General features: G+C 43.0%; 2 protein-coding genes across 2 annotated transcripts; one reads left to right on the plus strand and one right to left on the minus strand.

The window, feature by feature from the left end:
* Positions 1-118: 118 nt before the first annotated feature.
* On the minus strand, positions 119-3,212 carry LOC117856107 (bZIP transcription factor 12). The gene is made up of 4 exons (XM_034738543.2): positions 2,001-3,212; positions 1,836-1,907; positions 1,268-1,297; positions 119-402 (listed from the first exon to the last, which is right to left on the minus strand). Exons 1-4 carry the CDS (start codon positions 2,634-2,636, stop codon positions 322-324), a joined length of 819 nt encoding a protein of 272 aa, XP_034594434.1. The 5' UTR covers positions 2,637-3,212; the 3' UTR covers positions 119-321.
* Positions 3,213-5,427: 2,215 nt separating this feature from the next.
* On the plus strand, positions 5,428-15,856 carry LOC117856103 (sterol 3-beta-glucosyltransferase UGT80B1). Its single transcript, XM_034738539.2, has 14 exons — positions 5,428-7,150; positions 7,901-8,034; positions 8,533-8,775; positions 9,722-9,833; positions 10,197-10,367; positions 11,229-11,292; positions 11,723-11,780; positions 11,918-12,092; positions 12,904-13,034; positions 13,570-13,672; positions 13,831-13,907; positions 14,513-14,560; positions 15,050-15,199; positions 15,362-15,856. The coding sequence occupies exons 1-14, from the start codon at positions 6,940-6,942 to the stop codon at positions 15,554-15,556; spliced, it is 1,872 nt and encodes a 623-aa protein (XP_034594430.1). The 5' UTR covers positions 5,428-6,939; the 3' UTR covers positions 15,557-15,856.
* Positions 15,857-15,904: the final 48 nt, after the last annotated feature.

Consider the following 15,904-nt stretch of genomic DNA (forward strand, 5'->3'; position numbering starts at 1 on the left):
CATTTTGGTTTATTTCAATTTACTTTAAAGTGGCCCCTGCCTTTTGGAGTACTATTTTCTTCCTTACCTACCGGCCACTGACAAGTACGGAAATGGATCAGGCAGAACAGACCATGGATGAAATAGAAATAACAGGCTTTCTTGCTCATGAACACTCTCCTACATGATATGATTTCATATAAGCTTTGTGTCGGCTAACTGCCCATGCTATTTGCTAAGTTACTACAACTAAGTTGCTGCAGATAAAATAGAAAATTAACATACAGGATCAAATGCTATGTTATAACTGTAGGGTGGATGGCAACTGAGATTGCCTCATGACTACCACTGCATTGAGTTCGTTCTTCTAAGATCTCGTGACAGCTTTTTCCTCACAATGACTGGCGTCACTCGTTCCAAAAGCTGCATAAACCAAAATAGTTATTTAGAGAACACATGAAACGGCACCCCAAAAAAGCAAATGAATATTGCTCAGGTCAGTGGGTCCAAAAGTCCAATATAAGCATTAAACCAATTGGGTAATTATACCCCACAACCCTAAATAGAGGTGAAACAATACACTTTGCTTCTTTCATATTCGACCATTTGCACAAACCATGTTGACAACCCATCGCCGTCCCAACTCCCATTGATAGTGACAAAACTACACGATATTTAGTCATACTCAGCTTCAACTTTGACAAATGGCCAAATCGGGGAGAAGTACTTTCAAGAGTCAGGACTGCAGGCTCCAGCCTTTTTAAAAACACAGGTGTATGCAGTTTCACCATCTTGAGAGGCAAATGGCCCCAAGAGAAAGTGAAAGATGAAAAGGACAATCTCACACTTGTCATGTGTTGCTCTAACGCAATTGCAAGCTATCAACATCACATGTTATCTATTGCCAAACCACTTTGGCCGGCTACCAAGGAGCCTTAGGCACGTTAGCTCATTGGAGTGTCAAATCGGTAAAGGATACCAAACTTTCCAGATTTGAGAAATCATAGAAAGATGCTTATTTCGAGCATGAACAATATTTGACAACTGTTATGGTCCTTAACGTATGTTCTGAAACAAGGCAAATTCTTCCAATATTCAGGAACATGAGTGATAAACTGAGATGAAAAGGCTGCTTCATGTTTTCAGAAGTGACAGTTTCAAACGTTAGCCAACAAAAAAATAATAATTTTTGAATTTAACAAGCCATATAAACTAAAACAAGATATATGCGCTCCATATGCATTTTATTGGGATAAATTAAATTAAAAAAGCAACATCTTAAAGATACCTCTTTAAGTCGCTTCTGATGCCGCTCCTCCTGAAATACATTAATAGCAGAAGGTTATCATCGGGAACAATGGAACGGAATAATAATGGCACTTAGAAGGTAAGAATAAGATGTTTGCATACAAATGAGCATTCAAGCACTGGTGTCTGGAAAGAATGGTTTCATGTAGCTTTCAGGTTATGCGTAGCAAGGAAATGAACTAAATTAAGGGGAAAACATAAGATAAGCATAATGGAAAGAGGTTTTCAAATTTCAACCCAGTTACATTGTGGTTAAATAGAGCTCAGTAACTATAATACTACATGCATTGGGACTAAGATGCAGTTTACATAGTTTTTGTAAGATTTTGTACTCCGAGCTCCTTTTGGTACTACTATCATTTAGAGGTCCTTCTGAGAATTAAGTGTCACTATGATGCATTTTGGCCAGAGTCCAATGCCAAGTATCGCACCAATGGCACTATGTTTGAACTCATCTAGTTGTGGGTACTAAAAAAATCCTTGCAATACGAATTCCCATACCCAAACCGACACTCAACCCCGCACAAGGTGTCAGAGCTGAGTATTACCTGTCCTCTCAACAGCTCGGCATTCTCCTCCTCGAGCTGTGTGACTAGAGATTCTAGCTCAGCGATATAAGCCTTCAGCAACAAGTGAGAAGACGTCAATTTTTCCACTGAAATTCGCAAAACACAAAGATTAATTCTGCTGAAATGCGACACTTGTGCACCCACCTGCTTCCTCTCCCGTGACCTGGCAGCAGACTCGCGGTTTTTGATCATCCGTTTCTGTCGCTGCATCGCAGCGCGATCCACTGGATCCATCAACTGCCGCTTCCTTCCCCTCCCGCCTCCGCCGCCAGCCACGCCCACGCCCTCCGCTCCGCCCAGGAACCCCATGACCACCTGCCCCTCGGCCGGCGCCGAGGGGCCCGAAATCCTAGCCTCGTCCTCCTTGACCGCGCCTTCCCTCGCCAGGAAGTCCTCGAGCGTCATCTCCGGGCCGCCGGCGCCGGCGCCGGCTCCGCCTCCCGCGCCAGCGGGGACGACGGCCTGAGGCACGGGAGCCGCTGTAGCACCTCCACTGCCACCCCCGGCAGTGATCTCCTTCCACACCTCCTCCGCCGTCTTCCGCGAGGCGATCCCCGGCGCCGGCGCCGGCGCCGCCGGCATCGGGCGGTTGGCTCCCGACGCGGTCGGCGGCGGGGTGGGCATGTCGCCGTAGATTCCGCAGAGGAGCTCCTCGACGTTCATGGAGCCCAGCCCGCTGCCCCCGCCGCCGCCGGGCCTGCTGGCGGCCTGCGCGAAGCGCGCGAGATCGGACGCCGTGTGCGACGGCGAGGACGACGGCATCACCCTCGACGACGCCATGCGCCTGGCGCCGCTGCCGCCCCCGCGCCCGCGCCCAGGGCCCCCGCCTCCCCGTCCCCGCCCTCGCCGCCCCCTTGTCGTTTCCGTCGGGCTATTTTTTTTTCTCTCTTCCTGCCTCTCTCTGCAGCTCTGCTCTCGTAGAGGGAGAGAGGGAGACGGACCCGGTGCTTGGTTGGTTGGCTGGCTGGAACTCGGAATGCGAGCGAGGTGGGAGGCGAGGGAGGGAGGCGCTCGAAACGTGGGGTGTGTCGTGCCGTGCGCTCCCGGCTTGGCCCCAAGGGGAAGTCAGAGGTTTGGTGGCCTGATCACGGAAGCCCGACCAGCGTGTGGCTTGCGTGCGCGACGGGACGCGTGGGACGGTGGGAGTTTATAGCCGTGGTCACTCCCACTCGCTGGTGCGGTAACCATAGGGGCTCGGCACGGCAGGCATACGGCATGGGCGAGCGCGCATGGCTTGGTGCACCGTCGCTTCGGCGGCCGATTCGGTCGCGCCGGCCGGCAGACCGGCCCGCCGGATTGTTTATAGGCAGAGGATAGGTGCCGTGTCAGAGGAAATAGCAAGGAGATAAGACGAGGGATCCCCTGCGGGGCTCCTGTCTCCCGGCCACGTTTGTGGCTTGCGCTTGTAGCGTAGCGGGGCACGGAGGTCTCAGGTCTGGTGCTGGTGCGCCGTGGCTCGCCGGCGCAGGGCGCAGGAGATCCCGGCCTCGCAGCGGACGAATTAATACGGGTGAGTTGTCATGTCATGCCAAGTCCACACCTGGACGGCCGCTAGAAGCATCTCCACGCGGCGGGGCGCTTTTGAGCCTTTTTTCCCTGTGGGCGCGGGGGGTTTACTTGGCGGCCAGACACAGGCCACCTTTTCATCGCTCGTCTGCTCGCAGCGGCAGTTGCTATCCGGTAGTATCCTCCTCGAACGAGGTGCGACAAAGGGAAGGCAAGGGCCGGCGACAGCAACGGCGCCAATGAGATCTCTCCGGCAATGTCCCAATGAGCTGAGAGAATTGTGGTGCTCTACTCGTCCTGCCACTCTGCGAAAGAATGAAGCGAAACCTTTGGAAGCACAGCGAGGGAGGTCAACTGGTCAACATGCACGCAACTCGGGTAGTCGGGTGCGTCGCAAGTACTAGTACGAAATTTGTTCTCCGATGGAGGGCGACACATCTCCGAAACTCCATAATCCAAACGAAAGACGACTCTTAAGTGTGATATTACAAGTCTATAACAAGGAGCTTCTTTCCCTCGAACAACAGCAATGAAGTTTTTGAGAGTAAATTTTGATTTCACCCCTTCTCGTGTTGGGATATTTTAGGTCTCATATAGTACCACGCGTTAGAAGGGATTGAGATGAAAACTAGATTTTTCCCCTACTTCAATAATCCACATATATCGGGAGGGAATAAGTTTATCCAAACAAGTCTTTAGCGTTGGTTAGTACAATTCCAAGATGCTTTTTGTGTCATTTCTATGTGCATAAAATTTGAGGAATAAAAACAAGAATCTATGGATGTAATATAAAATTTGAGGAAGAAAAACAAGAATCTATGGATGTAATTGTTTGGTTTCAAAACGAGTAAGGAGCCAATTGTGCTAGTGATACAAATTGGAGTGTGAGACGGAAGTTTTCAAGCTATATACAAATGTTATTCTTATAAGTTTGATAAATCAACCTTTGACAGTTGAGCCTTAATATTGCTATACCACCAACCGCACGAGCTTTGAGGATTTGGGAAAAAAAAGGGAAGTGATGCATTTGGGGCTTAATAGCTTGATAGCTCATCTTAATGTCCAATTAGTGTTAGTAGCCTAGTAAGAAAATATTAATTATTCACATGTATCTCAAGTAACAAAATTTTGTGGCCCAACTTTTTTATATCTAATGTGCATTAAATTACTATATATATATATGTTTTATATCTCTCTTATGGAAACTGTTGAAAGAGGGTGAGGTAGATCTATCTTTTAGGCAATACTTGAACCATCTGAATCACATAATGGAAGGAACAATTAGAGGGGATGGCTAATGTTGCTAATGTTTCTATAGTAGAGGAGCCTGAAACGATGAATTGGTCACTGGAGAAGTCATGAAAATTCACATCTTCCTTGTACAAGACTCTTAACATACAACGGGATGGTAAACCACTGAGCGGTGGAAATATGAAAAATCAATGGTAAACTACGAACTTAGTTTTAAGAATTGAATGCCTTTAAGGCTCCGTTTGGATGTTGATATTGGAGAGCTTGGTATTGAATTGGGTTCAATACCAAATCAGGCTGGTTTTGGAAATGAGCACAATACCAAAGTTATTATTTGGATGTAGATGAAATTGATAGACGGAATTCAACGAGGTACTAAATACCAAATCATGTTTGGATGTGCGTACAGTAAAAATTTGGCATTGACCCACCTTCTTCTCTCCACCGGGACAGCCGCTGCCTCTCATCCTTCTTTGCCGGCACAACGGTGGCATGAAAGCACACTATCCCACCTTCGCCAACGTCTTCGAGGCCCATGCCCTCTTCTTCCTCGCCAATGTCTTCGGAGCCCGTGCCCTCCTCTTGTCACCCGTGGCGCCTCTACCCCCGCCTCCGCCTCCTCCAACTTCGGCGTGTCGACCAGGTTGTGTGGAGGAGCCAGAGAAGCGACGGCTAGGGGAGCGGTGCAGGGGTGGAGCAGCACGACACGCTGGCGGATGGGCGGCACGGCTAAGGGCGGCGGACGAGGGTCGTGGGGGAGGGAAACGGAAGATGAGCGGTGCAGGGGAGGAAGGCGGCACGCTAACGGATGGGCGGCGCAGCTCGCGCGAAGGAAGGGGAGGTGCGAGAGAGACGGAGAGATGCGAGGGACGACAATTCTAAAGAACACGGAGGGGCAGGGGCGGAATCGCGGGACTCTGTGTTTGCAACGCTAAATACCGCTTGGCATTGAAGCTAAGTTTCCAATACCAATATCTAGACCATCCAAACGGTAGAATTGAGGGCACCTAATTCTAATTCCGAATTCTGACCTCCAATATCTACATCCAAACGGGGTGTAAGAAATACAATGATCACTAGTCCTATGATCTCTTTTATGTCACCAAGGGTGGACATAAAGATGAAGAACTAAAGCTTCGGTCGTCTATTCTATGGTATGGTAGGATAATGGAAACTGAAACGAAAGAGTAGATGTACCCAATACCTTAGTTTCCTTTTGTGTTTGGAGTAGTGTTTCTCCTTATACATCTTGTAACAGGCTAGAACTTGTGGTTTAGAAACTATCCATTTTCCCTTGTCTGCAATAGGCTAGATCTTCTTATTAACGCTATCAATGATTGGTTTTGGAGGTCTTTAAGAGGGGGTAAGTAGAGTGAATTTTGCCTCTTATTTTTAATTAAGTAATGCTTATCAACCAGAAAGTCGCAACCTTTTGTCTGGAACTTATGTATGAGCCGGTAAACCCAGCAAAACATTACCGAGCTTTCATTAAAGTTAGGCCGAAATGGTTTTTGTATTTGTGAGTTTACAGATATTGCCCGTTAAATTTAAAAGAATCAACTTAGGATTAATCTGAATAGACTTATACTTGGTCAGCGGAAGTACAAAGAATGGTTATGACCCTGAGTTCTTTTTAATTCAGCCGGCTTGAAAAGCATTAAGAAATAAAAGAAAATCACCTAAAAACCACATGTGTCACTGAATGGTCGACATGTCACGTGGTCAGAACACAACGTGGCACGCAGGGCTCATCTTCTCCCAGTAATCATCGCTGCGTTTCTTGCGTACAAGCTCCATACACTTCCCTTCACAGACTAGTGGGCCCTCAGCCATTCGATCCCATCGGAGATGCAACGTCTCAGGCCACATCACCAGTCTCCAGTCGTTGACCCCATAGTCCCTGTCCATACACCCAACCCCTCGATCCACCGTCCGTTGAACAAACCTACGGCAACGATAGCTCCCAGCCCAGAATCACTGAACCCCATATCTTCCCCCGTGGAACGGCACCCCCGTTTCTCATTCTCCCCGTCGGTCTCCCCTCCCGCTGCAGGCCCGCAACCGCTGTCCGCTGGCGCCGCTGCCTCCCAGTTCCAGGCTCGCGCGGCCCCAGCCACGCCCCGACCCCTTCCCGGCCACAAGGCTACCCCGCGAGCCAGCCACCTCGTACTGGCACGACCCCGCTCTGTCTCCCTCCCCACCGGGGAGTCTGCGCGCTCAAGGGTTTCGAGCTCTCGCGGCGGAGCGGGCAATGGCGATGCGTGGCCGGGAGCGCTGGTAGGTTTTCATATCGCGGCGGCCTGTTGCCACCTCGCCATCGCGGGGTATGGGGAGCAACGGCGAGGTGTGGGAGGGGGCGGGAGTGGGCGGCGGCGTTCGGAGGCGGAAGGGTGGCGTGGAGTCGGCGGGCGCGGGCGCGTCGTCCTCCTTCGCCGAGGGGAATGGGGAGTTCGTGCTGAGCTCCATGGACGCCAGGTTCTCCGGATCGGCCGACGACGATGGGTTGTTCGTCTCGGCGGCGTCGTCGCGTCAGCCAGGTACGTTTTCGTCTCGGTATTGTTTGGTTTGGTTTCTGAATATGCAGGGGTGTACATGTGAATTTTGAGGATTCCAATTGTAGCCTATGCGTAAACGTGAAAAATGAGATGTTAGATGCGTTCAGTTTCGTGAAGAGAGACGGTGATATCGCCAAGTTCAGTGTCATGCTATTCAGTTGTGCGATATAATGCGTGATATACAGCTGGAATGGTTTAAGCTTTAGTCAGGTTTCAACTTAGACATGTTGAGAAAGGGGAAGTCAGGGGAAGGTGGTGAATGGTTACAGCACTGTAGGTGTAAGAATGGGTTAGCAGACTTATTTGTGATGAGAGTTGCTGCATTAGGCCTTATAATTTTACGGCTGTTGTTGTCTGTGTTGGCTGCCACAAATTGAGATATTGTTCATGCTAGTTGTGTTCTTTCCTTCCAATTGCCAAACATCTGTATCAAAGTTACAATGGCTGCTTCAGCACAGCTAGAAGGTTGCTCCTTTATCTTGAAAAAGCAAGCTACTGAACACTATGCCATCTGCTGCAGTACTTTTTCAATCAGCTTTGGATTGCATCATGTCAAGTCAAATGTAAAAGCCATTGTTCCATATTTCCAGAATAAAATCACTATTTGTAAAAATTATAGGTATCTGATCTAAGGGAATAAATGAATTGTATTGAACAGCTCAGCAGAATTATAATAGTGAGTTCCAAATATCCTTATTTGCTCTGAAAGGTTATGCATTTGATCTTCTACAGCATTTGGGCATAGTAAATCGACAGCTGCAAGTTCTGGTACCTATAAAGGGCAAGAGTACGCTTTTGTAAGATCATACTCTGATAGGTTGCTAAAGTGTGACCTCACTCTGGATATGCTATCAGAAAATGAGAAGGTAGGCATATCGATGCACACATTTTTGTTTATTTTATTGTTCACACTAAATAAATAGCACGGGGTTTACATTCATCCCAAAAACTTCACGTGCGTGAGATACTGTCCATTAATTTCTTTATACCAGTAATGCAGTGATCCTGCTGTCCTTCTAATATTAAAACTTGGCCGTATGAAAACTAGTCCTCACAAGCAGCCTTGATATCAAATTGCAATCATCTCTGTATCTAATTTTAGACTTCTAGTGTTATGCATCTGTCAGCAATGTTCTCATAATGTTGGTGCATAAAACCAGCTGATGTTTACTATGTTGTCACTATGATTATACTGGAACTAGGGTTTTGTTTTAATTCAGAAGAATTTGTGAAAAGTCAGGAAACAATGTTTCCATCCAAATACAAATGTTATCTTGAAATATCCATGTTTCTCTTTTCTGGGATTTTTATTCAGATTTATGGTCACTTGTGTTATAGCTATTCATTGTTGTCTGGTGCTCCAGATAAAGATATTTGAGAAGCTGGTTAAGTTCCAGAATGATGGTACCGTGGAGGTAGATGTGACACGTAGTGCTCTTGTTACCTCAGAGCTCTCAGAGATTGATGCGTTTGGTTATGTACCACGTGGTATTGAAGAAGTTACACCTGGAATCACCAAGTCAGTCCCCAAGCTGAAGATTGCCATACTTGTAGTTGGAACCCGAGGGGACGTTCAGCCTTTTATAGCATTAGCTAAACGACTTCAGGTTGGTGAACCTACAAGCACCTGGTAGAAGACTCAAACTCCCAAAGTCCTCCATACATAAAAGCATTGTGCAGTAGTCTAACGAGGCTTCTGCAAAATGCATATTTTAATTCAATATTTTTGTGTGCAGTCACGTATATCTGGAGTAAAGTTATCATTATTCTCTGGTTTCTTTTGAAGTTTGAAAGTCTTCTAAGTTATGAGCAAGTCTACATATAGTTGAGAAAGTGCAAGAAAATATATGCTTGTCTGCTATACTTCAAAATGTTTAGATGATGCAGTGGTCATTAGATGTTTATCTTGGATTTAACATGTCCTCCCTGTTGTATATTTGATAGGTATTCTGACATGTGGGGATTAATCTAGGCATCTTCCACCACGTAGATGCTCAGTTCAATCCCCCCAGTGTTCACAAAACTAAATAGCATTTGGGTTTCATTCAAAGTTTAATAATTTAATATGAGGAAAATGCACCAAGGGTGCTCAGTTCAACAACCAACCCCCCCCCCTCCGCCCCGGTGTCCACAAACTAAATGGTATTTGCGTTTCCATTCAGAATATAATAAGAGTAAAATGAACCAAGTGTCCTTGAACTTTTCCCAGACTCTCACCTAGGTCCATAAACTTTTAAGTGAACATCTTTTCAAGTGGTTCAGTCTAAATTCACTTGGGGTCTAATTATGGATCTTGATTCTCAGTTGGAAAGAACCACTTACGTAAAAGTTAATTTAAGGAACCAAATGCTCACTTTGAGAGTTTATGGACCTAGGTGAAAATTCAGAAAGAGATTAAGGTCCCCTGGGTGCACTTTACTTATTTAATAATATCAAACAGTAATGATATATCATCCTCTAATTCCACTCACTGTCAAGAAACAATATACTGGCTTATAGTATTGTTGCACGTCCTGTTCTCTTTCATAAAAGAAAAAATGGATTTTTTTGCAGGAATTTGGTCATTATGTTAGATTGGCAACTCATGTCAATTTCCGTACTTTTGTGAAGTCAGCTGGCATTGATTTTTACCCATTGGGTGGTGATCCTCGGATTATGGCTCAGTGTATGGTTCTAGTGCTCTTATATCATAAAATTGTGTTGCCTATGCAGATAAAAAACATTCTGTGTTGTCTAATTTGCTGAGATAATTAAAATCACCTAGCTGCCTTACTCCATAAGAACTATGACCAATTGTGGAGTGACATTCAGTTATTTTTCTCCACTTAGTTAGCTGTGTAAATGAACTTGTTAAAGAAAAGAGCCTATGCAAAATTGTATTATGTTTTGTAAATGAATGGAACATTAATTTGCATACCTTGTTCTTTAAGGAACAAAAGACGTACAATTCTGTAGCAATTTAAATTAATATAAGAATGCTTGTGTCATTCATACTTATTTTGATCAAGGGATGCACTTTCAACTGCAGACATGACAAAAAACAAAGGGTTTTGCCTGGCTGCGCCAACAGAGATTTACGCTCAAAGAAAGCAACTTAAGGAAATCATCTTCTCAGTTCTACCTGCATGCACAGAACCAGATTTGGATACTGGAACACCATTCAGAGCTCAGGCAATAATAGCAAATCCTCCTGCTTATGGTGGGTCTGTACATCATAATCTGCTAGTTTGTGTCAACTTTCGACATTCTTTAATAAATTTTGATGTTACTTTACATCAAATTTCAACATACATTAATAAATTTAAAACGAAATACACTGGTTTTGTTGTAACTACCCTTGGTTCTTTTGTCCTAATGTTCCTCAAACCCCCACCTTTTAGTAAATAGTACCTGAGCTGACAATACGGCTGTGCTGGTGAAGGTGCAAAAGTGGACAGTGTGGCATCATGGATGTGGCCATTTTGTCAGCTCATGTGGAATTTTGTAAAGGCAGGGCTTATGAAACATTTTGATGATAAGTACTGTGCATATGGGCTGTTAGGCAAAGTAATTGGGCTTTAAGCAACTATGACCATAAAACCAGTGTTTTATTTCTGTAGCCTACTGTAAATTTTATAAATTATTTTACTTTGACATGTTCTTCCATTTCAATAAAAGTCTAGATCCCTATATATGACTTCTCTTTCTCCTGTACCTGTGGTTCAGACTTTTCTTTCTTCTGATTATGATGGAATTTCTAATTTCAGGAGCAAACATAGTGCATAATTACCCTTCTTTAATTATATTAACTAGTCTATATAGGACTCCGCATATCATAGCCTTTGGCTTAGCATTTCTGATGTTGTCACCCCCTGAAACTACTCTAGAATCAATCTCATTCGCAGTCGGTACTTGTTGACAGCCTTATTCGGCTATTCCACAAAATCTCCAAGTTTAATATTCCTGCTGTTAGCTTGTTAGTGCTTTCTAACATTTTAAATCTTCACCACAATCATATGAATCTGTGGCCAAAAAGACAACAGGCATATTGATCTGTGCTAACAAATCATGTGACTTTCAGGTCATCTGCACATCGCTGAGGCACTTGGAATACCTCTGCATATATTTTTCACTTTTCCATGGACGTAAGTCTGTCCTACTGCCAGAGTTTTAATCCCTATGAAGGTTCCTACATTACTTTATATCACTCGGGAACTGCTAACAAATTTCCTCAGAACCATGGATTTATAAAGTTGACACAAACAAAAGTTGTATTGTCGATCCTGTTTACCTAAGATTATTTCCTTGTGTTGCTTCAGAATATTTCTGTGACTATCAGTATGACTGCTTAATCCATGCCAGGTTGCCTCTTTTTAGTCGGTGTTAGTATGGTCAAATCAGTATGGAAAATAAACGTCACATAGATTCCTGAGTACATTGTAAAAAATAGAGAAATACTACTTTTATAAAGTATATGTGATATACTTGTGTGGGGTTATATGTATTTTTCAACCGCTAACATTTATTGACAGGCGGTCTCTGCATGTTTTCCTAACTGCTAGCATTTGTAGACAGGCCAACTGATGAATTTCCACATCCATTGGCACGAATGCCTCAGAGTGCAACCTACAGGGTATTACCACCTCAACTTTTTCACTATTGTATACATGCAAAATGTGTGAATAATCTCTTTTGTATATGAAGGTGCAGTTGTTCTATTTTATTTCAAGAAACAATATTAACTCTGACATTTTCAAACTTCACATTCAGCTATCATATCTTATTCTGGATTTAATAATCTGGTGGGGCACCAGGGGATTCATAAATGATTTCAGGAAGAAATTAAATTTGCCCCCTATTGCTTACTTCAGCACATACCATGGATCTATATCTCACTTACCTACTGGATACATGTGGAGCCCTCAACTTATGCCAAAGCCAAAAGGTAACCTGATTTACTTTATTTAACTTCATGGTGCAACCTACTTTACTCCCTCCGTCCTGAAATACAAGGCATCCTAGAGATTTTAGGACATATTAGCAGGAGTAGCAAAAGACGCATGTACCCCTGAGTTAATGGTAGTTGCAGATAACAAGGAACTTTTTTTAGTAATAATCCACCAATCAGCCACTCTTATCTTGTTAATTATAGAAAGAATTAAATAGAAATCATTCAAATGTGTCTACAATGCCTTGTTTTTGAGGACAAATTTTGAACGCTTGGATGCCTTGTATTACAGGACGGAGGGAGTATCAGTTGGATGATTTTCCTTGATATCCTTAATTCTTTTTGAATTATGGATATGAGGATATCATCGCAGAAGGTACAGCTAGCACTGAACATAATGCAGTAATGCACCCCATTGATTTTATCTCATAAACAACACTGGGAGATGATTTTTATCATGATGTGTGTGTGAGAGTACACCTGCTTGTAAATCTTGGCCATTGACTAGTCAACGTCCAAAAGAGACTTGGGTTTTATACATGCTGGATATAGTGTTCTAAAAAGTTAAAGAAATAGGAATTTTTTTGAATGAAACGAAGAAAAGGGAAATCATGAGCTATAGTTATAGTTGTCACTTGTCAGGACTATACAGTTCTTTGCACCTACCAATTTTATTAAAGGGATATATGTAGGTGACAGTCGAATTAATGGATAAATTTCATGATCATTGAAGTCTCCCTGTGCTAGCATAAAATGAGGTTCATGTTAAGATCTTATCGATGATATCTTTTTTTTTTGTCCTCTTTAGACTGGGGCCCTCTAGTAGATGTTGTGGGATATTGCTTCTTAAATCTTGGAACAAAGTATCAACCGCCACTGGAGCTATCACAGTGGCTTGAACAGGGGCCCAAGCCAATATACATTGGTTTTGGAAGCATGGTATGTACACTATGAGGGAAAAACTTTATTTTAGTTATTCTGACTTCAATATATATACGCCACCATATATATTAAGTAGGTCATTACGGCTATGCAAGTCAATATCTCTGTTTCTATGTTGCCTGGTAGTGTAATTCCTTTCATTTTGTTTTGCCATTCTCAATCAAACTCAATGGATGGTCATCCCTCTTTTTAGTTTTTACTCATAATAGTTGTACGGGCCTTTTTTGAGTAATAACGATAACATTCTTTGCCTGTATAGACTTCAAAAAAAATTAAAGATCTTGTCAACCACTACTTGGTGTCTTTAAGTTGTATCCCATTGCTGCAGCTGACTGGCTGATAATAGCATACCACTGATAGACCTGTTTCAGAGTGTAAGATTTATAAGAGCGTACCATTGGTTGATTATCATCCTCTTACAATTGGTCGATATGTTCCACAAAATGCTTCTGTCCCTTTGTTGTGTTGACACAATTATCATCTTTTTATGCTAACTTGGCCTTCTAATTTGGTTTATGTAATGTCTCTGAAGCCTCTTGATGATGAGAAGAAAGTCACCGCTACCATTTTGGATGCACTAAGAGAAACAGGACAAAGGGGAATCATTAGCCGTGGTTGGGGATCTCTTGGAAGTTGTAAGTTACCTGGTTTAGTATTTTTATCGTATCGCCAATCAATCCTGTAGTGCATACACCAGATCATGATGAAGTTATGTTGGGATTGCTACCTGAAGTATGTAGAATAGCATGAGTAGCCTAACTTGTCATTTCATGTATGCGACCACCCCCTGCAGCTTCAGAAGTTCCAGTTGATGTCTTCATCTTGGAGGATTGCCCTCACGACTGGTTATTTCCTCGCTGTGCTGCAGTGGTGAGTTTACTATTTCAGACATGCCATCAGGGTGCCACATATGAAGTGACAAAAAATAGTGGTCAAATTGTAAGAAGCGATATAAAATAGAACAGTTATATTAGTACATTTATAGCAAATTATTTATCAATGTACTCCCTCCATTCCAAACTGTAGGTCTTTTTAGCTTTTCGAGGTTCATAGATATTGTCTAGGTGCATAATAATATCTATGAATCTAGAAAAGTTAAAATGACCTACAATTTGCAACGGAGGGAGTATTGTATAACTTTGTAAAATTCAGTTCTAATGTTATATATTGATATGAAGCTGTAGAAAGTACTTATCAAGTTTATGTCGTGAAGACAACAAAAAACAGTAATATCAAATAAAAAATGGAGAGAGTAATATATGTTAGGTGGTATAGCAGTATAGCCAGTATATGTTGTTGGTATGGCACCAAGCCCACAGTATGCTAGCAAACATTACTTGCAAGGTTTTCACTCTAAACATATTTTTGCCCTCACACTATGCTTCAAGTCATTTAAACTTGTTTTATCCAATAAATTTTCTGTATAGGCCTATAGGGATACAATTTACTAATCAGATTGTATGTATGGTTATTAGGTGCATCATGGTGGAGCAGGTACTACAGCCGCAGGGCTGATAGCTGGGGTAAGCTGCTAATGTCTTTACTGAATGAAATTCACTGTGCTACTGAGCGGTTAAGTGAACATAATAAGGGATTTAGTGTCAGATCCTTATATTTTAGCGCAAAAATAAATGAAAGAAAAATAGAGCACTTGAAGGCATCACTTTTCATATTAAAAGTTCTCCTGACTATATAACCTGCATCGGTTGTAAAGCAAAAGGCTCATGCACTGCAGAGTTCCCTCAATACAGAAGGACAACAATTATTGGGCAATGAACAAGAGGTTGCCAATTACTCCCTCCGTTCCAAATTGTAGGTCGTTTTAGTTTTTTTAGTTTCATAGATATTATTATGCATCTAGATATAGTGTATGCCTAGGTGCGTAATAATATCTATGAAGCTAGAAAAGTCAAAACAACCTACAATTTGGAACGGAGGGAGTAACATTTATACTAATGACTACCGTCTATCTTTTGCAAGTGTTCTTGACAACTCTTTTGCACCTATAACAGTGTCCTACCACGGTGGTGCCATTCTTTGGGGACCAGTTCTTCTGGGCTGAGAGAGTTCATGCACGAGGAGTGGGTCCTGCACCTATACCTATAGCAGCACTCACCGATGAGGCACTTTCAAATGCAATAAGATTCATGCTTGATCCTGAGGTACTACTATCTCATGCATTCATATATCTAAGCTTTCGAGGTGTTTTTAGATTCTCATTCTCTCTGTATATATTAGTATTCCATCAAATTTATGACGCAAAACATTGTTCTCTGATCACTCAGATTTGTATTAATTAATCTGCTTGCTGTCCTTTGTTAAAGGTAAAATCACGGGCACTGGAACTGGCTATAGCAATAGGCAATGAGGATGGTGTGGCAGCTGCTGTAGACGCATTTCACCGACATCTGCCTTCGGAGTTGCCACTTGCTCCTACACCTGTAGAGGAAGAACACGTAGACTTATTCCAATGGTTTTCCCGAGCCCTGGAAAAGTGTTGTTTTCCATTCAATTTTTAGTTGTGGTTCGCATTTTAGCTAGTTATAAGATTAGTTCATTCATGGGTTGAAAATAAAACACACAATCGTCGGAAAGGAGTGCAATAAATGATGATTTATGCTGGGGTGATTTCTTTTACTTGTTTCCATCATCCCATCGTAGATGCAATAACAATAAACAAAGATTGTGGTGTTTATAGCGTTGCCACTGTAACTGGCTCGGCAATCGGCAATTGGAGTTGTATTCATTACTACATTCAGAATTTGTTGTTGGTCTGAGAAATTTGTATTGCAATGTGCCATTCCAGCATAACTGCAAAATTACATTTGTCTGCAGTCTGTATCATATATCACGCTCTTTTGAAGAAC

The sequence above is a fragment of the Setaria viridis genome, chromosome 5 (assembly GCF_005286985.2).
Source record: "Setaria viridis chromosome 5, Setaria_viridis_v4.0, whole genome shotgun sequence".
NCBI lineage: Eukaryota > Viridiplantae > Streptophyta > Magnoliopsida > Poales > Poaceae > Setaria > Setaria viridis.

Coding starts and splice junctions, on each gene's coding strand:
- LOC117856107 (XM_034738543.2), bottom strand. CDS start 2,636: ATGGCGTCGTCGAGGGTGATGCCGTCGTCCTCGCCGTCGCACACGGCG. Junction 1,298..1,835: donor CCGAGCTGTTGAGAGGACAG/GTAATACTCAGC, acceptor AATGTATTTCAG/GAGGAGCGGCATCAGAAGCG. Junction 403..1,267: donor ATCAGAAGCGACTTAAAGAG/GTATCTTTAAGA, acceptor TGGTTTATGCAG/CTTTTGGAACGAGTGACGCC.
- LOC117856103 (XM_034738539.2), top strand. CDS start 6,940: ATGGGGAGCAACGGCGAGGTGTGGGAGGGGGCGGGAGTGGGCGGCGGC. Junction 13,673..13,830: donor TTGGGGATCTCTTGGAAGTT/GTAAGTTACCTG, acceptor CACCCCCTGCAG/CTTCAGAAGTTCCAGTTGAT. Junction 15,200..15,361: donor GATTCATGCTTGATCCTGAG/GTACTACTATCT, acceptor CCTTTGTTAAAG/GTAAAATCACGGGCACTGGA.